Source organism: Copadichromis virginalis, linkage group LG22, assembly GCF_057382275.1.
Source record: "Copadichromis virginalis isolate Kocher_CV1m ecotype Utaka linkage group LG22, C_Virginalis_male_GT1.1, whole genome shotgun sequence".
Classification (NCBI taxonomy): Eukaryota; Metazoa; Chordata; class Actinopteri; order Cichliformes; family Cichlidae; genus Copadichromis; species Copadichromis virginalis.
The window spans coordinates 25323588-25347039 of record NC_140638.1 but is presented as its reverse complement, the minus strand read 5'-3'; the positions used below and the strand labels follow the sequence as shown (position 1 = coordinate 25347039).

The window sequence follows — 23452 nt, the reverse complement described above, 5'->3', positions numbered from 1 at the left end:
AAGTTTAATAAGCAGCCTTCGTCATATCCCCTCCACGAGATCCAGATGGTGAATGGGTAATGGATGATGACTGTAGACAGACAGATGAACGCAATACACATCCTCGCCGTCGCGTGTCGAGTTATTTGTGAGCACCATCTGCTGGAGGAGGCCAAGTAATCATTTCCTGCGTGTGTGGCTTTTCTTTACGTCGTTATTACCCCCTCTTCAATTCTGAGTCATGCTTTAAAACTCCATCACACAGAAAGGGAAACGAAATCCTATTAATAAATGATTGTTTGATGACTTTTTATTTGGAAAAACCCTGATTACATGCTCACCCAGATACTTACAGCAATGTGTGGTTCTTGGTTAAAGAACTACAAATAATGGTTCATCTACACATGACATTATAGTGACTGTGAACAGTATATATATACAGTCTGTAAGACGATGCTATTTTTTACAAAAAAGATATCTTAAAATCAGGATTTTTAAAAATAAATAAACACAAGTGCAAACTATGGTTGCGTGAGCGCCTTTGGACCTGCATGACAAGGGAAAAATCACAAAACACAAGGCTGAGGCACTGTATTGCTTCATTCTCTTCAACCATAAAACAATAAGGGAAAAATAGCTGAAAGCTTCCAACCACGATAAAGCAATCCCTCAGTGTATTGATCTCTCCAGTTCAGTGGAAGTACCATCAGCTTTACTGTCTAACGGCCATTTAGAAAATGAAACTGAAGTACCTTTAACACTGGCGTGAAATCTATTTGATGATTTAGTGAAAGTGACTTGTCAGACTCACACTTAATCCCTTCAAAAGAAAGGAGAGAGAGACAGAGGATGACATATTTTATGAATTCGGTGTACTTTTTTTAAAACCACTTATGAAATTTTCATCTGCTAGTATTGAAGTAGAAAGGCATGTTTCAGTGCTACAGTGACTACAAATAGCCAGCCAGTGCATGGAAGATTTAGCAGAGTGCACCTGTGTGAGTCTGGATGTGCGTGGGATTCTGTGGATGTGTTTCAGAAAAGGCAAGAGTGGGAGTACTACATCTAGCCAGCAGAGTCAGTCTCCAAAGCAGGAATCCGAGTGATATTTCAGTAGCTCGCTTTCAGTGTATTCTGTTTTAACGGGTCAGTTCACCCAATTATGTAAAATTAAGTTACATAAAACTGGCTTTGTGTGTCCAGAATTTTAGATATCTGAATATTAGAGAGTGAGCAGAGATTACAGCAGCTCTATAAAGAGTGCTTTGACTTACATGCAAAACTCAACATGCTAACAATGACAAGGAAAGACTTCCAGATGCTCAAAAGCATTTCATAGGGGGTGCTTGTGCATCCATCCATACATCCTCTGCCTCCTCCGGGTAGGACTTGTCATCAGGTGATCCTATTCAGATGCCTGAACCCCCTCAACTGCCTCCTTTTGATGTGGAGTAGTAGTCCTCCAAGTCTGGCCTGAATAACTAAGCTCCTCCCCTTATTTCTAAGTGAGACCCATTTCTGCTGCTTGCATCAATTCCACAGGGTGGGAACAGCTACCATTAAGGGTTCCTCCCTTAATGGCATGTAAATGCTATAAATTCTTTCCTGATCAATCCGTGGGCATTAGAAAATGACAAAATATTTATGTATATTATTAGCTTCCGATTAAGAAAACTTTAAGTAAATGTGTTTTTATTTCGGTGCAGACATATTGTCAGTTTTCCACTTTAGATTAATAAGAAGCATTTGTTGCTCACGGACATGGAAGAAACTAGTTACCATCTTAAGAGTTAAAGTCAAAATAAAGCTGAGGTGGGTGTGTTTGTTTTTAATTTTGCAGGAATTCTGGCAAAAATTTAAACTCAGACCTGTTGCAGCTAGAGAGAAGGTGAGCCTCTCCATCACTTTTAGTTAGTCTCATCATTAAAACCAGAACTACCGCAGGTGTTCGAAATATAAGCAGCTGCATGTATTATTCAGCACCTTCCCACTGTCTATCAGAAAACTGACTAAGTGTTCCTTCCTAGACCCGTCCTGTGAGATCCAATCAAATTCACATTTAGCACTCTTAGGGGGAAAAAAGTCATTTAATTATGCCGTTCAGGTACTTCATGCTTCTAAAAGCCAAAACTGCATTAGCCTTTTCCCCTTAATTTTTACATAATTAAATTAAAAAGAGTTCGCTTCTCGAAGAAAAACACTAATTTTTATAAAAATGAAGATGAATGCAGGTGACGTGGGAGCACTTGTTTTCAGTTCGGCAGGAATTCTGGCAAAAATTTTAATTCAGACCTGTTAAAGCTAGAAAGAATGTAAGCTTCGTCATCACCGTTTAATTTAATTTAATAACTGAAAGTCTTTAAATGTCACTGTTCAGTGCTTACACAGAAGAGCCTCCAATCTGTCCGGTCATTTTAGCAATATCTCAAAATCTGGGCACACAAAAGCAAAAGTACAGCACAGACAGTATAGAAGATGTTGCTGTGTAGTTTGGATGAACTAACCCTTTAAGTTATTTTTCTCTTCGTTCAAGCGTGAATCACCACTGTAAAGCACTACAGAGGTGTAGTGTTTGTGTAAAACTGTAGCTGTGATTAGAAATAGGTCAGTAGTGCCATGTTGCTGTTGTACAGTGGAAATATTTTTATGGGCTCCAGGTGACTGATCAACAGCCAGTCCTTGGCCCTGCTGGGCTCCTACTCATCTACCCTGTTGGCCAGCAGCTATCCAGACTACTCTTGGGGCCCTGGGGCTTTCATGACCATGCTGGCTCCTACCATGCCTGGATAACTCCGGTTCCTCCTCATTCCATCAGGTCCAAAAGGGGAGCCAGATCTACGCAGTCCACCCAGAGGCCCTAGCATGGGACCAGGGCTCATCGCTCTGCTTCCGGGGGCTCCAGCCACACCCAGACGCTTCACCTTGTCTACCAGGTTCAGATTGTGGACGGCCACGCTAACGTCTGTTTGGCTTTCACAGTCCCTGCCTCGCTGCCTGCCTCTCATCCCCCCTGTCACCTCCTTCAGGATGGAACGGGCTGGTTTGGAAGCCAGGAAGTTCTCATAAGAAGGACTCTTGAAGTCAAACCCAGCGGAGCTTGGCACAGCTGAAGCTCCCTGTCTTGTGGGAGAGTTTGGAGGGGTCGAGGGTCGCATAGGATCGGGATTAGGTGTTCGGTTGGGGGCAATGGAGGTGCTTAATAGGACTCCTCCGCTGCCCTGACCCTGCTCCAGGCCCTGGCTCTGGTGATACACAGCTGCTGAGATTCCTCTCTCCTGGAGAAGACGTACCAACCCCAGGGAGGTGCTGGTGGTGCGTGTAGCATCTCTGCACAGACATGAGACAAAATACACACATAATGTCCTTTCTTAGAGGAACAGTTCACACCAAACTCAAATGCATATAGTTTTACTGCTAATTATTTATCCAAATAAACAGCCAGCTATAACCAAGGAACTACACCTGTCAACCAAAGGAAGCATTCAGCCCGACAGAGAGGGAAGGCATTAATGCTTACAATACCACAAGTCTGTGATCTCATGCAGTTGAATGCAAACTTACTTTTTCTATGCACTCAATTAAATATGACATTATATAAAATATGAAATTAGCTAAAACAATCTTTTGATTTTACTTTGTCTTTTAAATAAAAAGGAAAATGTCAGAATATGCAGTTTCTTGCCTGAGGTTAGTTGAGGATTCAGAGGGCCTGAGACTGAGCCTGCGGGACGTGCAGGGAGTAGCAGCAGGAGTACCCAGCAGAGTGCTGGTCATCACACAGGAGGACGATGCAGGCACTGGGTTTAAACTGGAGAGAATGAGAAGATTTCATCTAGGTTAACAAAAAAATATAAATATATAAATCACACTTTCAGATGGTCTCATCATTAAAACCAGAACTACAGCGGGTGTTCAAAATATAAGCAGCTGCATGTATAATTCAGCACCTTCCCACTGTCTATCAGAAAACTGACTAAGTGTCCTGCCTAGACCCGTCCTGTGAGATCCAATCAAATTCAGAATGAGTGCACATTTAGCACTCTTTCGGCTTCTAGAAACATGATGCATCTGAACGGCGTATTTAAATGACTTTTTTTAAGAACTGCATTCGTTTTTTCCCACTTAATTTTTCTTGTCACTACAGTGTGTGAAGTGGCATTAAGTGCCGTTTTAACTTTCTAAAAGGGTGAGCTTCTCGAAGAAAAACATTTACTAATTTTTATAAAAATGAATTACTCGATTTTTTTATTTTTTATTGTAAGGTAAAGACCCTACAATAATACAAAGAAAACTCAGAGCCAGAGTTTCATTTTAAGCGTCGTTATAAGACCATTTTTAGCAGAAAAGCTCAACTCTGCAGGAGTCAGTTATAGATAAATTTAGTCAGGGTCACTCTAAAAAGAAAAAAGATATTTCCATGTGCAACGATGTCCATGGCTCTGGGAAGCATTCAACAAGCCCCCGGCTCTGAGTAGAGTAGCATTAAAAGGTTATGCTGGGGAGGAGGTGGGTTACAAAGCAGCATGCAGATGTGCACCAGGTATAGGCAGGCTAAAGGAGCTTAAAGAGTGTGCCCATAGTGAGAACTGTTATCCTCATCACCTGCCTGAACTAACACTATGTGTGACTTTCGGTGGCTCGAATAATAACAAAGAGTCGACTCTGATCACAGACACTTAATGATGCCACTCACCTTGGCGTAACCCGCGTCTGCTCATCAGTTGGATGGAGGATCCGACAGGTTGTAAAGGTGTAAGTGGAGCTGGTGTGAGCCATGCATTTACCTGGGTAGTATGCAGCTGGAAGTCAAACACACACAGCCCGTCACTGTCAGTCACCACATTTTAGCCTTTTACACATGTTCAACAATGTGGAAGTATTTATGCACTATACTGCCAGAAGTGTTTGCTCACCTTCACACGCATATGAACTTGAGTGAAATCCATTCTTAATTATACTTTTGGCAGTATAATGTATTTAGAGTCAATGAAAATTTGCTATATGTCCTCACCCAGAGCATCGGTGTTGCTGAGGTGTGGTGATGGTGAGGGCGGAGAAGGTGGGGCCAGGGTGACTGAAGGCTGTACGAGGTTGGCGTCACTTGTACTGGAGGTGGGGGCCACTGCCGGTGAGGCAGAAGCTGAAGAGGTGGGAAGATTTTGGAAGTATTGCTCTCCTGGTTCATCCTCCTCAAAGCCGCCCCATGGGTACGCCTTAACACAAACAAAGAGCCATGCAGGGAAGGGAGAGGAGTGCTTTACAGGTGATAAGGTTTGATTCTCGTTACCAGAGGATGGGCCTACGTTTAAACCAATACAGCGGTACATGTAATCAACGGAGATGGTTTAGCGTGAACACAACAGATACACGCAGAGAAACCTCACACACAGACCTGCTCCAGCTCTAGTTCTAGAGGTCTGTAGCCCTTTGGCACAACTCCTGGCCTGGCGTCCAAGATCACACCCAGGTGAGGCTGGGCTAACTGCTGCCAGTGGTGCAGAGTGGCAGATCCTGGTGGAGAGAAGTGGATTTAACTTAATGTACTTAACTCCACCTGCACCATCTCCAAACACACAGACAAAAAAACATTTAGGGGAATATGAAACGTTTTCAACTGGCTGCTTTACCTTCAGCAGATGTTTTATACCTTAAATCTCCTGAAAATACTTGTTAGCATTTTAAAAGGCATTCCTACGTTAACAGGTTTTAAGAATTATATGTAACTGAGAAGTAACTAGCAGTAACAGCAACAAAACCGATATTGTGCACACACATATCTCAGAGTGTCAGCCAGTAATTCATGCAATTAAGAACAAAAAGTATTTTAGATCCTTTTCTCTAAAGAGCTCATCCATTCAATAAAAAAGTGAAGATGAAGCTAATACTATAAGTGAAGAGGATGGCAGAGAAAGGTGAATATCAGAAAGCTATGATTATCAGAGGAATGATATGAAAAGGAAATGAAATGGAGGAGCAAAGCAGAATGAGAATCTTTTTATTAAGACAGCCACATGGATTAATGGCAGAAAATAAACAGACAGCAAAGAGGTGACAGAGTGAGCAGTGAAAAAATGAAAAAGCTTAAAAAATTCTAAGTTACGAATGAATATGGACAGAACAACGTGTATAAATATATAAGAATACATATAAACAAATCCACAATATCAGGGCTTCTGCACGGGGGATAGATTCAGTTTAAATAAAGTATAAAATATTACCAGCAGAGGGCAGCACAGGCCAAAGGAACATGTTTTGAGTGGTTCTATTCTACTTAGCATTATTTTCTATTGCATACAGAGTATACCATTACATATCATAATAAACATAGCCAAAGTTTCATATAAAGACCTCAGAGTATGTGCAAATAATCCCTGAAGCTCGCGATTCAGACTTCTCTTAATGGCCAGCAAGAGCAGGTTTCCTTAATTTTGTCAACTTTGACAGCAGTGTTGCCAACTCCTCAGTAAGGAAAATCGCTATTGGTTGTCCTAAAAATCGCTAGAAGTCGCTAAATGACGTCATCACTTAATTAGCATAATTGGTGATGCTTATGTATTTGCAAACTATGTTGTAGGAGAGAGAAATAACATTGTGGAAGAGACATAAAGTCAGTAAAAAACAGCCTAAATGCATTTAGGATATATTTAGAACTACAAATTAAATTTCTTTTAGCAATTATTGTTTTTTTTATTATGTCACAATTCCAACTCTCCTCCTTTATCCAGGCTTGGTACCGGCAAAAGTAACCCGAAATAGGCAGTCTGGCGGAGTTACTTTTTGTGTTTGTTTGTGTGTGTTTTTAAAGTAGTTTTAAACCTTGTGATCCACAAAAAGTATGAGTAAAAGAAGAACCGACTGTTATAGTTAGGGCGGGAGCAGCGGCTTCATGCGCGATTCATTTGCAGTTTGGACGCGTAGGGGTGAACACAGTAGCGGTTTTTGATACGGGCGACACAGGCGGTTTGCCGGGGCGGCATCGTAGTGGGGCGGCATCACGGGCATCGGAAAAAAATAAAAATTTACTCGTACTCATGCTGCTCCGACATCATGCCAGCGCATATTGGGAATGGCATAGGCACCGATCGGTTTTCTATCGCCCGTTTGCTGGGAGTAAGGGCGCCCTCTGTTTGCGAGGTGCGCGGGTTGTTGCGGCACAGGGAGGAGAGGGCGGGGCGGCGGGGGATTCTCTGGCTGGCTGGAGCAGCATCTAATAACCAACTCGCAAAATAAAACAAAATAAAAACAAAACAACAAACACGAAAACACCAGACATTATGATACAGACTTATAATGTGCACCGATGTTTTTTCGAAATTCTATAAAGTGAGCGCGAGAGCCCTCGGTGCGCCTGCTCGCTGCTGAAGTCAAAGTAAACTTTATTGTCATCTCCGCTACATACAGTCCAGAGAGACGAGACGACGAGGCTCCAGTTACAGCAGTGCAAGTAAACAAACAATAAATATAAGAAGAGTAAGAAAATAAATATACACTCTAGGACCAGGGGTAAAGGGATCAATAACAATTTAAAATTTATAATTTACAATTTGATGATTTAAAGTCTCACACACAACCCGTCGATAGGGGAGGGGGACCGGCTGCTTCCAAATAGAGCACATTTCATTCATAATGTTGTAAATCCAAGCCCATTATCTATTCATGATTTGAATCCTGGGTTGTGTGAAATCCCAGAAATAAACCTTAGACAAAGTGAATCTGTGAACTAAGGTGTAGGTCTGTTAGGTTATGTTGTGGTGATCCTCGGGTTGGGGGATGGGTGTTCATACTGGAGTGCAAAATTAAAAACAATGGAAGATGGACAAGAAAGTTCAAAGCCATCAGGTCCTCAGTTTAGAAAAAATATTAAAGAAGATGAGGAGAAACGAGCAAATGATACAGGTAAGCAGATGTGTCATTGGATAATGGCAGGTCATCCTGAAACAATCAGAATCAGAATACTTTATTAATCCCTAAGGAAATTATGTGTGTTACAGTTGGTCCAAGAAGAAATAGTAGCAGTAACAGACTAAACTCCAAACAATACATTATGTTACAGATTTTAATATTAATTAGTCATTGTCAATTGTTGATTCTTCCTGTTCTCATTGTATGACGAATTATGATGGCTGTTTGGTAGCCGTTTGCATACAATGCATACTCTCTCTCTCTTCATATATGTGTGTGTGTGTGTGTGTGTGTGTGTGTTTCTCTGGCCAGAGGGAGTATTCGCCCAGGGCGCCAAACAGGCTAGGGCCGCAACTGGGTGAACATGTCCTGTTTTGACAGCAGCTGGGGGCGACTTCTGCGTGAGGACGATCCGCCGCCTATGAGCGCTTTGGCACGGGTTGCTTTTTAGAAAAAAAGTCGCTAAGGGGATCTGAAAACTTACTAAATATAGCGACAAACTCGCTAAGTTGGCAACACTGTTTGTCAGTAGAGTTAAACCTTCTGTTTGCGAGGGACAACCAATCAGAAAACACGCGCCTTAAAAAGAACAGGCAGGAAGCCACAACAGTCCGATTCTGACAACGGTACCAAGGTTCAGTAAAGATAAATAAGGTTAGTTTGAACTGTGAATCATATAAAACTAATCTAGCACAGAGTCCAGTAATAAATATTTGGCACTGATCTGGAAATGAGCATAATCTTCTTTAAGGTTAAATCTAAGACACCAGCTCCTTAATTGTACATGCTGACTGAATACTACTGTGACTCTATCACACTGTATAGACCTAAGGTCTGCCTGTTTCCCCTTTTAGCCCCCGATCAGTTCATGAGCAGCAGCCAGTGATTTGGATAGACTCCGTCTTACTTCCTCCGTGTAGTGCATGAGTGCTCAAAGCCACCCTCTGGGCTGGGTTTCTTTGTAATAGCTGTGTGGAGATGCAAAGCTGCCAGACTTGTGATGATGCATCAGAGACCAGAAAGAGTTGAAGAGCATCAGAGACAGGGGCCTCTCTGTCCACTCTTGCGCACTCCTCATCTTCTTGCTGCCGGCTCGGTCTCTAGCCCACCTCCTTCCCCTCTCCCTCTCTATTCCAGCTCCAGTCTTCCTCGTCCATCCCCACACTCTCTCCCTTTCCCCTTGACTGCCATCTTGCCTCCTCTCCCCCTCTGTTCCCCAGCCCTGCCTGCTCCCTTTTTTTGCCCCGGCCCCTCGGTGCCTCTCTCCTTCCAGGTTCCTCCCTGCCTTGCCGTTCGTTCCGTGCTCCCTTTCTACCTCACCTTCGAGTGGTTTGACGATCTGAAGCTTGTCGGGGAGGTAGGGCCCTCGCGAGGCCCAGAGGTGGAGGTTTCCGAGGGACATGATGCTTTCGGATGGGGTTAAGAGACTCTCCTGGCTGAGGGCATCGTGGAGTCCAGGGTGCCCTCCCCGCCGTCGCTCTCGCTCCTCTTCAAAGAAGCGCCTTTCACTTAAATTGTTTTGTCGGCGCAAAGACAGGCGACGCAGAGCAAGCCGCAAGTCCTCTGCCCCACTTGCCTTCTTCTCCTGGCCCTCTGTGCTGTTGACAGAGCAGGGTTAAAACAAAAATCAATCAAATGTTTTAAAATAAAATCATTCTTGAGAAAACTGAGTTTGATTCATGCAGATGACAGCAGCTTATCTCGGTCTTACCTGTCCTGATTGGATGCCGTCTCCATTAGGATGCTCTGCGTTCGGTTATCAAGGACTACACTTTCTCCACTAAGGTCACCTCCAAATATGCTGGAGTGGGGTGTGGAGAGACCACTCGATTGGGGTGACGTTCGAGCTGACAGGGACTGGTTAGAACCCGGGATGTTGGAGTTGGTTGGAGTCAGAGAACGCTGACGAACTGTCTGGTTAACATTTTTGACCGTCTCAAATACACGTTTCCGATGGACCCTGCACACAGTCAAACATAGTATTATACTGATGCTCTTCAACAGTGGTTCACAAACCTTTTTACCTAAGTTACTCCCAAAGATGGACTCAAGAACGCTTCACCAAGGTTACATTTATTTGAACTCTTAACATTAAACAAATCCCAACTTTAAGTCGAGTGTTTAAAGCGACTAACAATCAGAGTGAAGAACACCATCCACCATGGCCGTGTGAAAAAGAAAGTTTTCTTGTGACACTATGGAGTTCTGTGAAAAACTAATACTCCATGTAGCTTATAGAACCATCAGTAATAACCTGAAGCGATTGTTTTCTCTAGGACTTAAGCCATCTCTCACATTGTTGTGGAGGAATTTTGGTCCACTCTTCTTTACAATGTTGCTTCAGTTTATTGAGGTTTCCAGGCATTCATTTGTGCACAGGTCTCTTAAGGTCTTGCAACATAACTCAGTAGAGTTGAGGTCTGGACATTGACTGGATCATTACAAAACCTTGATTCTTTTCTTTTTCATGCTTTTGCACAGTTGTTGCTGTGCTTGGGATCATTGTCACTAATGCTAAGATTTAGCTGTCAAACAGATGGCTGTGAATTATGACCAGAAGTCTCCAGAAAGCAGTGGAGTCCAAGAAGTAGCTTTCGATTTTTGTGCAGTTTCTTAAGCATTGCATGGTTTGAACTTTGGGTGATTTTTTTTGGACGCCCACAACTAGGAAGACTGTAGTACTATGTTAACACATACCCGAATGCTACAGACCAGGAAACTGCCAAAAGAGAGATACCCACACTTGCTGATGATCAGTTAATCAAGTGCATTTGATTATAAGCACCTGGCTGCAACTTACCCTTTTAACATGGTGTGCTTAGTTTTTCACAGAACTTCATGACAGCTAATAGACAGTAGTGTCCATTATTAGCGATTTAATAAGCAATTTCTGTATGATTACCATTCATCAGTTACACTTCATTTCATTACACTTTACATTTTAACCAGTCTTTTCCTATTTTAAGCTACTACTTTATTATAAGTGTATTCATTAGGTTTTGTTACTATTTTTTTAACAATTTAACTATTATAGCTATCAATTTTAGCTAGAATGATATTTAGCAGTTTAGCTAATCCTCTCCTCTTGTATCAGATCTGGTATTTAGCACAAATTAACAGTGTCTGTGTATTTTAGCTATACAGCTTGCTAAATAAAAGTCTGCTAGCATTAGCTGATAATTTAATACGCCACCTGTTCATCCAGACATGGTAACTTCAGGCTTCTAAAAAAGAACATGACAGTGGCTACAATGCTAATGCTAAAGCTAAACATTTCCAAAAGTCCAAACTCAGTAGGTGAGGTCACAGTGGTTACATTCCTCTCCTATACACTGTATTCATAACTTTGACTAGATACTATGCTTATGTACAGTGGCGGTGCTAGCCTGTTTGGCGCCCCGGGCGAACACTCCCTCTGGATTTCGCACAACCCAGGATTCAAATCATGAATAGATAAGGGGCTTGGATTTACAATATTACCAATGAAATGTGCTCTATTTGGAAGCAGCAGGGCCCCCCTCCCCTTTCGACGGGTTGTGTGTGAGACTTTAAATCATCAAACTGTAAATTATAAATTTTCAATTGTTACTGATCCCTTTACCCCTGGTCCTAAAGTGTATATTTATTTTCTTACTCTTCTTATATATATTGTTTGTTTACTTGCACTGCTGTGGAGCCTCGTCGGCTCGTCTCTCTATATACTGGACTGTATGTAGCGGAGATGACAAAGTTTACTTTGACTTCAGCAGCGAGCAGGCGCACCGAGGGCTCTCGCGCTCACTTTATAGAATTTCGAAAAAACATCGGTGCACATTATAAGTCTGTATCATGATGTCTGGTGTTTTCGTGTTTGTTGTTTTGTTTTTATTTTGTTTTATTTTGCAAGTTGGTTGCAAGCCAGAGAATCCCCCGCCGCCCCGCCCTCTCCTTCCTGTGCCGCAAGCAGCAGGCGCACCTCGCAAACGGAGGGCGCCCTTACTCCCAGCAAATGGGCGATAGAAAACCGATCGGTGCCTATGCCATTCCCAATATGCGCTGGCTGATGTCGGGGCAGCGTGAGTACGCCCCCCACCATGATGCCGCCCGGGACAACTGCCCGTGTCGCCTGTATCAAAAACCGCTACTGCTTATGTATACTTTTAGAAAAAGTTTTGAAAAGACTTTTAGTGAGCTATGCTGGCTAGTTTATGAGTTTTTTTGACAATTACTTATGCATTTACTTTTCACCGTAGTATATTTATTTTGGCTATTTCTACTGTCTGTCCATTACTTATTGCCAACTCTTTTGATCAAACAATTCCAAAACCTGTTCCCATGTTTGGAAATTGGCATCTAGTATGCATGCATGAATACCTACTTCTGTTCTTCACACTCTGGGTCATCAAGACTCAGCTCCTTCCTCATCGTTCCCTCAATCTCAGCTGCCAGAGAGTCCTGCAACATATAAACTTTTAAGAGGGGAAGACAATGCCTACAAGCAAAGAGAGGCACACACACTTTTACAGTAACTCACCATCGGGTACAGTCCCAGCGGGTGATAGCGGCGTGGGGTTCCTGCAGGGTAGTTTCTGTTTCTCAGGTTCTTCAGCTCCTCCTGAGCTTCATGCAACATCTCAATGCACTCTGAGTACTTCTCTTCTAACTCCTGGAGCTGTTGTATTGTAAACACAGCAATTAAACTCACATTCACAGTATTTAGGGAACAAACTGTGATTGGGGACAAGCTTGGAAAGCAAAGAGAAGTTACCTCTGCTGTGAGCTGCCTTTGGGCATCTTTAGCTGCCAGCAGGTGTTGAGAGAGCTCCTCATTTTCCACTGCATACTAGACACACAAATGCAGCTTTGACTGAGCAAACAGCTAAACAGGACAAGACCAGTAAAAATATAACCAGTCAAAGTATATACCTGTGTGCTTATATACTCACAGATTTGGCTTTCTTTTGCAGATCTACTATCTGAGAGAGGAGGTGTGTGATCTCTTCTTGCTGTCGTGATGCGTCTTCAGTCTTACGGGCCAGTTCCTCCGCTATGGCAGAAATCTGAAGACTGGACAACCCTTAAAGTTTGACAGGGAGTTCAAAAAGAGCACAGAGAAAAATCGACCGGTAAATTGAGTGTTTCGCTTTTACACTCAGCTCCCTCTTCACCACAACAGACCGGTACAGCGTCCGCATCACTGCGGCCGCCGCACCAATCCGTCTGTCGATCTCCCGCTCCCTTCACTCGTGAACAAGACCCCGAGATACTTAAACTCCTCCACTTGGGGCAGGAACTTGTCCCTGACCCGGAGTGGACACTCCACCCTTCCACAAAAAAAACATTTTTTCACTATATATTTTTCAGTCTGTTGTCTGCTCTTCAAAAATGTTGATTAAATCCAATTAAAAATTAGATAAAGTTGTAACAAGATATGATTCTAAATGAGTTGCGTCATTGCCATAGACAATATAAAAGGTTGATGTAGCTACCATGACATCACTCAATGATTTCTGAAGTACTGCTTTGACGATGCATTTTCGCTGTTACTTTATTGCAAAGCCGCAGATGTGATGAAGAAGAAAGAGTCTCACTATGAAACAACAAACTCGAACTACTACCAACTACTTGACAAGATGTGACAAAATGTGAAAATGATCAGCTATTGAACTTGGAGTTTGTTACCAAAGATAACCCTTCACAGACTTAACTTTTTATCCAGCATGATCCAAACCAAGTCAAACTCAGCAGGAAAGTGTTTAAAGAGGTCAAGTCATAAAGCCATTTTCTCGTAGACTTTTGGGACAGTTACACATAGGACTGGAAGTCTACCACAGCTTTTGCCATCCAGTAGAATCCAGATTTAAGGCACTTCCACTCTGGCTTCAATATTCTGCCCTGGAAGCTGCAGCCATATTATATACTGTAGAGTGATTGCATTGTGTTTTTATTCAAATATTACGCAGCATGCAAACTCTCGGAGGGAGTTGTGTAAAGAAAAACAGGCAATTTCACACACAGAAGCTCCAAAAAAGAAATTGGTGGCAAGACAAAACTCACTGAGCTCTTTGACACAGTCGTTCACAAGCTGCTGCTCCTTTTCTTCATAAGTTTCGGTCTCTGACTTTAGATGGTTAGCCTGCGAGTAGACGTCCATAATTACACAAAATATCTGAGCCCTTTCGGTAACTCACCTCCCGTGTTTTCCTCAATACTGCGTGTGATACCTCTGAGCGGAGTGACAGGTTCTCCTCTTCCAGCTCTTTGAGTTTCTTTTGGAGCGTGTCGCTCACAAAGCCTCCTGAAGCAGTTTCCACTTTGCTTTTTTTACCCCTTCAGGAGACAAACACAAATTTTATCATGGAATTTACAGCCAGTACAAGTGAGGTTATATTTTTACACCTGTGAAATGGTAACAGTATTCACACATTTTAGGAGTGACATTAAGAAAGGAAACTAACGTTGGGGAGCTGCTGGATTCATCCTCGATCTCTTCAGCTGCATTGGTGTAAAACTGCAGCAGCTCATCCTTGAGGTTCAGCTCATGGTGCAGCTGGGCAACCTGCAGGAGGACAGGTACTGTTCAACACCTGTAGCACCAAAACATTTTTTCCTGGTCTAAATTTCTGTGAGGCATACCTCCTCTGTGATTTGTCCCACTTGTTCCTCCAAATACTCCTTCTGCTCTGTGAGAGTCCGGTTCTTCTTAAGGAGCGACTGGCCAATCTTTGCAGCAAGCTCCAGATCTCTCTCTTTCTATTGGTTGCAATGTAGGAGAAGCAAACAGAGGAGAGGAACATCTCATTATCATTTGGTCTGATTAAAAAAAGAAAAGCTTCAATTTACCCTCATAGAACTGGCAAAATTAAAATACCTCACCTCTTCCAACAAACGTGTGACAGCATCAATGTCATTGTAGGTTTTCGTCATCTGGCCCACTCTGTCTGCACATAGCACTGTGGAAAAAACAAAAAAAGAAAACCCAACCGAACATCAAAACACCGAATGACCTTCTGGTCATCCCATCACTTGAGTTGTGATCTGCAAACATGTGTGACTGCATGCAAAAACGGCCCCATTATGTAACACAAAGAGTATTTATACACTCAGAGGAAGTGGATGTACCACGTATAGCGTGCAACACTTCCATCACCACTGTTTGGAAATGCACGAGCAGGCGTTAAAGGGGAAAGGGTCGTGTTCCATGGCGCACAACGTGTGGCTCTGCTGCCGCGGGGTTGGCAGCAATTATTGACTTCAGAGCTCGAATCGATAACGTGCTGCACAAAGTTATCGAATCCATTATGGTAAGCCTCTGTAATCCTGTTGGTACTCTAAACAACACAAAAACTTCCCATTTCTGAAAGCAAATTTAGGTGATGGCACTGAAATAGTGATCAGCGCTGGTTTACAGGGGTACAACAGATAGCCGTGGAAATTAGACAGGAGACATGCGTCATCTTAGTGAGGCGAACTAACTAAGAAACAAACACCGGAGCAAAACTATCAGCAAGAAATAATACAGCTTTTCTGCATTACTGGAGCTCTGAAATGATGAGACTGCAGCCTGTAATCCACCGCAGTCAGGAAGCAAAGAGGAACAACGATATTCAACAAAAATCAGAGTGCTGAAAAGAAACTAATATCCCAATCATTTGATCGCATCTTAACATTGAGCAGTCCTCCGGCCCACACTCATCCCTTTCTAATCTTTGCTCTTGCTGTCCGTATCCTCCACTTGCCTTGATAACAATCGACCGCTGGTCCAAAACACTGATCCATTTGCTTTCTGTCTCTCTCATGCCACTGCTCAGCCACTGTATCACAGGCTCACAGACTATATTACACTCCACCCACACGGACGTCCCTGTGTTGGTGGAGCGAGAACATGGTAGGCGGAGAGATGAGAGAGAGCGTGTGTGCATCCGTTTTGGTTCCACAGCTGCGGAGGTGAAGCGGAAGTTGTGTTATGATTGGACAGGCGAGGATGCATTATCCAGGACAGAGTCAATAGAAGTGACTCCCACTTCTCTCATTTTCACCTTTCTTTCATTACCTCACTTCCTCTGTCTTCTGACTCATTCTTTAGCACCGCTGCTAACACAATAGACTGGCAACCTGTAATCAAACTTCCTCAGCAATTAAACAACTTAGCTGTATGCTAAGATGTCAAAGCTGAAATCATCTGAGCAAAGATCAGGGATGAGTCTATCTGAACTGTAAAAACTCAATCTTAGAAATTATAACTCTACCAATCAATCTCAGATACGCACAAAATAAATGAAGAAAAAAATTCAACAATGTTTCAGACAACATCCTTCACGTGACACGATCTAACGTCTCAGTAAGCCAGTCAGATTCTTCCTCTTTTCATTAGATGACCTAAATTCTTCTTCACATCTTTCCATCGTGCAAGTTTTCCATGTGGGTCAAGGAAAAAGTCATTTGCAAAAGCCATAGGAGAGATTTTACCAACTATACAACCCCAATTCCCAAAGTATTAAGTAAGTGAAAATATGAATAAAAAGATAATGCAGCGATTTCCAAATCTCATAAACCCATATTTTATCCACAAGAGAACACAGATAGCAGAAAAAATGAAATGTTTAAACTTAACTTAAATTTATCATTGATTTGCAGATCAGTGCATTCTGCCTTTATTCACATTTTACACGCCGTATTTTCGTTTTGTCCACTTTTTCAAACTGGGTTATTAGAGACAACCATGTGGACAGAAGCTGAAATACCAGCTTTATCCATACAGGACAAAGACAGACGAGACTAGATTAGAATAGAAAACAAACAACCCAAATCTAACATTAACATCTTATTGAAGATCACTCTACTCAAATGTATCTGATCTTCAAAATGTCAATCACATCGTGTTGTGTCACGCCCACCAGCTGCACGTCCTCCTTCATCTGCATCTTGATGATCAGCATGTTTGATTTTGCACAGATTTTATGGCGGACGCTTGGTGGCTCGGGTTATACTTTATAAACAGATGCCATCAAAGATTCAAAGAACAATGTAATGCGACAACAGCAAGAGTTAATATTGTTTAATATTGCACATTAATCTTTAATGTGAGAAAGCCTCTGCAGAAAGCGCTGTCCTTACTCCATAAACCTCTTCTGCCTACTCATAAAGCAGCGAATTAAGCAGAGTGCTGATATGATATACGGGGAGCGCAGCAATTATCCAGAATAAACGAAGATGCATTCATGTTTCAGGGCCAAACAGAAATAAAGGGCTTGGTATCCAAATGTTTTTATGGCTTAACTTTGAGCATTAAGTCAAACAGATTCATAAAAGACATCAAAGAGCTATTCGAAACCTGTCTTGTTCATCTATGTAGGAGGGGTTCTCAGAGGATTTTAAGGGAAAGACCCATAAAGGCAAGTAGAACACCCGAGTACCTCTTTATAACATCTACCCCATTTGAGTGCATGTCGACTACAATTTGTACTTTTTGCTGTCATTAAAATTATTTGTATTCTAAAGCTTTTCAACTGAAACACTTCTGCAATTTTAATATTGATAAACGACGTTTCAGTTTTAATCCTGCAGTTATAACCTGAAACCTTTAAGTAGAGAGTTCTATTATCATTGCCTTCGGCAGCTTTTCCTTCTTGCTTTCTGTCTGTCTCGGTGTGAAACATTTAAAGTACTGATCGCGCAGACTTACAGAAGTATTTTAGTGTCTCTTCGATCTGCTCGGTGGTCAGGTCGAGCCTGGCCTCAGGAGCGACGAGGGGCGTGTGGAGCCAGTCGTCATGGTCGTAGCCGTAGACGGTGTCAGCCCGCAAGCGGTACACCGGCAGCTGCTCCTCCAGAAGACTGATGATCTCAAACTCCGGCAGGTCAGTGCTGTTACAGACATCTGAACATTAGAGGGAGAGAGAGAGAGAGAGAGGGGATGAGGGTGGATGAGACGGGTGGGTTTTTTCTCATTCCCTGCGTGACCACAGCGAGTCAGGTTTGTGATGGCCGACATTAAATCTGATCAAACATTTGAAAGGCAAGTTTACGTTTAATCAGAGACAAAAAATATTCTGCTAAAATAAAATTAGATAACTCTTCACAAGACTCTTTTTTTTTGGTAAGAGGACCTGTTTTAAACACAGCCAATGTTTCAAATAAAGACATCAGACAGCACACGGCTCTGGCCCCTGGACACCTGTGGGTTCAAAGCTAATGTTTACGCGGAGCAGCCAATCAGGTGAAAGCCGGCTTAAAGGAAGCTGAGGGGCTACACCAGTAGCACAGGATTGTCTTGATCTGTCAATCATGCAAAGCTACTCTAGTAGAGTCCATGAATGAAACTATGGAGCTGGAATTTAACATAACACGTCCTATTTAATGTGAAATATTTTGAAAAACAAGCAATACTGTACTTTAAAAACAAAAAGAAACACTTGTGCATTTTAACTTAATTATGACTGCAAGCTTAGAATGGTAAAAGACTAGTTTCACCAACTGGTATCACTTTACTTTGATTGCATGGCTATATCCATGTGCAAATTGTGGAAAAGTAACTTTTATTTTGAAAAATTACGTTTGGAATTGCACATATAAAATTGCGTTTTTTAAGAAGAAGAAGAAGAAGAAGAAGAAGAAGAAGAAGAAGAAGAAAAAGCAATACTTTATTAATAAAACTATTTAAAAAAAGATTTATTAGAATAGTAATTTCAACACTGTCACCAGACGGTGAGCTGCATACTCAAAATTTTGTTGCTATATTTGGACTTTTGGATGATCTGAGACCCTGAAAAGGATAAGCGGAAGCGAATGGATGGATGGATGATCTGAGTTCTTCTGCACCTGTGATGGTTTCGGCGTCCCTGCAGTCGGGAGGCTCCGGACGTGTCTCGGGCTGGTTGTACTCGCCCTCGCTCACATACTGCTCCTCGTGGTTGTGCCGCCGGTCGGGCTCAGGCTCTGACTCTGGGTCCTGGGACAAGGAGGGGGCTGGGGAGGCCAGCTTGGCTCACCTCTCGCTAGCGGAGAGAGACGGGGGCCATGGAGCCGGAGCTCCACTGTTGTAACGGTGACACGGGACAGACGATAGACAGCAGACACAGACACCTGCAGGGGACAGAAGAGAGGAGAAGGAGAGACCTTTACTTTTTCTGCTGCTGTGATCCAAAGTCCACTTCAATCAGTGTGTCTCTCTTTCCCTACAGACTCTTTACCACAAGTGCTGCTGTTGACTCTGCAAAGTGCTTCCTGCCAACAAGCTGCATAAAACCACAGCCTACCCACTGCAGACACCAGGTTTCATAAGTTGCAAGACTTAAATAAAAACAGACGGTGGTTGGAGGGGAACATTTATGCTTTTCTCCATTTCCTGTCATATATACAGTACAGTAGTGGATGCCCATATGAAACATGGCCAAAGTTTCAAATCATGAGCTCAGGATATGTGCAAATAATGTCTGTGGGTCAAAAGAGTGGGCTTCAGACCTCTAAACTCTCCATTTCTAACACTTTTCCTAACATCTCCAGTTGATGTCAGTGAGAGTGGACATCTCTGGGACAATCATCACAGGCATCCAGCTCTGGCTTGAATCACATAAGCTCCACCCACCTGCTTTTAAACCTTCTGTTTGTGAGGGATAGCCAACAGGAAGAAAAATGGTGCAAAGGCCTTGTAAGAGCTGTAAATCATGCAGATCTACTCCAGCAGACTCCAAATGAATAAAAATAAAATATGGAGCTGGAAATGAGCATAAGAGGTCCCCTGTGCAGCTCTTTATAAAGACATTATACCGAAGAAGAGAAGAAAGAGTGTTCTACCTAATCGATCCAGTAACTTTAAATTAAAAGGACAAACCTTTTAGCTTCAGCCTATTCCAGCTGACCTCACAGTCACCTTAGACGGCCTCTTTCGCAGTCACACACTGTACTGGGATCCCTGTCTGAAATAAACACACCGGTGCTCATTCACGGTGACCTTGTATATTTCAGTTTGCATCCTGCAGGGATCAGCGTGTCGAGGCAGGGTAAAAACACACACAAGCCAGATGAAACAAATTCACCTGAGCTCCAGATCAAACAGCCGGTGCTGCAGCTCTGAACAAAAATAGAGCCTCACTAAAAGTCTCTGTGAATATGCATGAGTGTTTGTGTGAGCCAGTTGCATGAATAGCCGGTTACCTCTCTTAAGAGAGACATGTCGGTGCAGAAAGTGTATGTATAAAGGGAGGGACACACGGGCAAGCACGGGTCTCTGTCATCACTGTAGCTGCAGTGCAACCTTGGAACGTCTTTCCCATTGCAGCAGTCTGAAAGCTGAACTCACACTGCTCACTGTGACAGCAGCATCTTATGGGAATTTATCTAGTTTTAAAAACCTCACCACATACTCTGTGGGTGAAAGATGACTTCAGATATGAACTGACAACACACACATGCACCACATGCAGATTTGGGATTAAAACAACACATTAAAGCTGCAATCCCGTGCTGACGAGGATAAACGTGAGGTGCTTATTGGATGTCCTGCAGGCCCAGATATTACAACTGTCCCGCAATGAACGCTAACAGCTGCTCCTGCTGATTGTGCTGCAGTAAATAGGCCAGGGTTCATTCAAGCGTGGGGCATACACAATGCCATGTCTGAGGGCGTGGCTTCATCTACATCAGCACCCGTCACGGATGCGAATCTGTGTTTTTGCGAATCGTGTCACCGTACAAGTATGACAGTAAGTACCAGGACCTGATCAGTTGACCTTATGATGCACGGCATCGCCATTAAAAGCATTTAATCGTGACAGCAGTGCATCTGCCACTACACGGACACTCACGGTGACGGATCCAAGCACGGTTCCTTGTCCGTAATCCAGAGAGGACTCGGGTGAAGCTGAGCAATCCTGCAGCTAGGAAATGTTTAGACAGTGAAAATGTTTCCAGGATGGGCAGCCGAAGACGGTGTCTGCCACACAGTCCTCGGTCAGGCCGGGCTGAAGCGCCGTGACGGGGGATTTGCGCGGTCTGGACTCTCGTTCCTCAGCGCAGACACCTCTGGATGATCAAGATCACCTTAGACCGCTGTCCCGACTCGCTCCTGACCTGGTCCACTGCTCCAGCCTTTCAGCCATCTCCCTCTGTCTCTCTGTTCTCTCACTTTCCCTGCGATCAACCTCCCTCGCCACTGTCACACCACACTGCATTAGAATAATAGAACTTCTGGCCGAGACCTTCAAAATAAAATCTCTATTCCCTAACAGCTTTAAAAAAAACGTGGATGCATATTTTGCACCGTAGTAAGTATGCTGTTATCACGCGCCTGTAGAATACAGTGAAAGTGCACAATGATCATCTTGAGATTAACTTCTATTCCCACTTGATGATTTTAATATTTATTACGGCTTAAGTTGAAAAGTTTCGTACTTAGTAAACGCGTTGATGCTTTTAATTGTAAGGCGCTGCTTTATTTCGCACGGTTTCCTGGGTAACTGTATATGACTTCACTTCCTTCCCACCCTGCTGCCACCCAGAAGACTCCCAAACCAGAGACCCAACCCGTTCTGGACCGAGCATCAGTGACGTCACACGCGCCTAACAGGAAGAGGTTGGGGTGATCATTTGCGGGCAATTTAAAATTATAGGATCTTTACAGCTTTAAAAGCTTGTAAGGCTAGTTTTGCTGTAATCATGATAAGGAACACATTTAATTTCTAATTAAGAAATGTATTTGTCCAGAACAAAGTGGTCACGCTGAGCAATGATATTCTTACTTTGCGAGATTTCCTACACGTCAATAAATAAAATAAATATAATAAAGGAAGCACTGTGTACAGAAGGGTAGAGAGTGGTCAGAATATAAAGTGCAATTAGTTATCCATATTATTGTAACGTCGAGACATTTAGAGTGTTATTATATAAGAGTGTATTATTTTAGATTAAAAATAAAACTTGCATTTTGTGCAAAGTTACAAATGTACAGGTCACGACAGATAATCACGTTTCTCCCACAGGTAATTTTTTTTTTAATTTATTGTTGATGACACACAACTTCAGTTCCCAGCAATCCTCAGTGTTTTCTATTTGATCAACTGCACAAGTGAGAGAGGGGTAACTTAAGTGAGACCAGCCACTCAGGTCCTCTTTCTCACTGTTTCTCAACCATTTTTCATCCTGTTCTGAAAGCCAGCTGCATCAGTGCAAACGAGTAGGTCTGAAACCAGAGGTGCCACCCCTGCACCTCCATTTTTTTTGTCTCCACCAAGCATAAATTCTGTGATCATATCAGTGCAGCAATATGCAGAAATGACAGGAGGACAGATCCCCCTTTGAAATATTATATAGGTATGCGCTGTAACCTGTGGTGATTATAAACGCAAAACAAGATAGCCTTGCATTATCGGCTGCAAAGTAAGAAGTGTGTCCACAGTTGCATTACTATAAGTCATTTGTTAAATGGTTTATCTTGGTGTTTCTTTATGATTCCTTTTCTGATTTCTTATGCTTTTATTTTCTATTTTTCCCAACTCGAGCCCCTGAAAATGAAATCTTATGATATACTCTGGACTCCTCCACCTCCCTCTTTTCTATCCTGATGTTCATATGCCACTAATCACTAACTTTTCTCTCATCTTACTGTTTTTGTTTGTTTTGTTTTTTTTATTTGTCCTGATCCCTTTGTGCTCGTCTTTTTTCTGCCCCTCCCTGATTCTGAAGTTTCTTCCCTTTAAAACGGAGTTCTTTCTCCCCACCGTCGCTTGTCTAACACTTTATGGTCTTTACCTTTCATATCTAGCACTTTCAGGTGAATGCTATGATAACCCCCGCATCCCCTCCGCTCACAGAAGTTTTGTGCCTACCATCGCATCAAACGGCAGGTGGCAGCAGAGAGCCTCTTACATAACGCACAACCTGCTTTTTGCGAATTGAGAGTAGAGATGTTGTGTTTGAAGGCTGTGTAACAGCTGAGTGCTACACCTGCATCCACGCAGTGAACTGCAGCAAGTGAGGTTTACACGATTTCCACATTGAAGTGCTTTAAATCCGGTAATCTGTGAAATCACTGCGCCTCAGTGGTGGCCCGTGATTCTTACACTGAGTTTTTTGTTTTTTGTTTACATATGAGATGTGGTAGCGATGCTATGGCCCTTCCCCTATAAGTCACGGATACGTAACACCACACGCGCTCCCCGCTGCCATAATGTGCATATTTTGTACAGAGTGGAAAACAACACTGGCGTTTTGTTGGGTGCGTGATTTTACTCCCTGTGCAATATTTACAACGGAAGACTAATTGTGGATTTTTACTTGTTTACTTGTTACTTGGTTTGAGACTGAAAAACTTTGTCCGCGCGTCTCATCTTGGAGCATTCTAATCGATCTCTGTGAAGCCTCATCTGCAGACACTCGCTGCCCGTGAGGTGAGAGTGTGTTTGCAGAGGGAGGATAACCTTCTTGAGCTCGTTTCAGTAATTGTTAAACAACTTCACGTGGACTGACCACGGCAGCACATGGTAATTTATCTTGTTTGTCTCCATAACACCGCCTCAGTATCTGGTCGGTATTTACAACCATCTTCCGCCTCCATCTCCCCGGCTCATCCACTCCATTGGAGCCAATTTGACCT

The 23452-nt window shown here is 42.8% G+C and overlaps 1 protein-coding gene across 1 annotated transcript; it reads right to left on the bottom strand.

The window, feature by feature from the left end:
- Positions 1-271: 271 nt before the first annotated feature.
- trak1b (trafficking protein, kinesin binding 1b) lies at positions 272-18843 on the bottom strand. The gene is made up of 18 exons (XM_085446683.1): positions 18682-18843; positions 17546-17740; positions 14737-14813; positions 14497-14613; positions 14319-14419; positions 14085-14190; positions 13918-13996; positions 12807-12937; positions 12629-12703; positions 12395-12532; positions 12239-12315; positions 9593-9841; positions 9202-9479; positions 5372-5490; positions 4991-5192; positions 4673-4778; positions 3662-3787; positions 272-3306 (listed from the first exon to the last, which is right to left on the bottom strand). The coding sequence occupies exons 3-18, from the start codon at positions 14785-14787 to the stop codon at positions 2712-2714; spliced, it is 2550 nt and encodes an 849-aa protein (XP_085302809.1). The 5' UTR covers positions 14788-14813; positions 17546-17740; positions 18682-18843; the 3' UTR covers positions 272-2711.
- Between the last annotated feature and the right edge of the window lie 4609 nt (positions 18844-23452).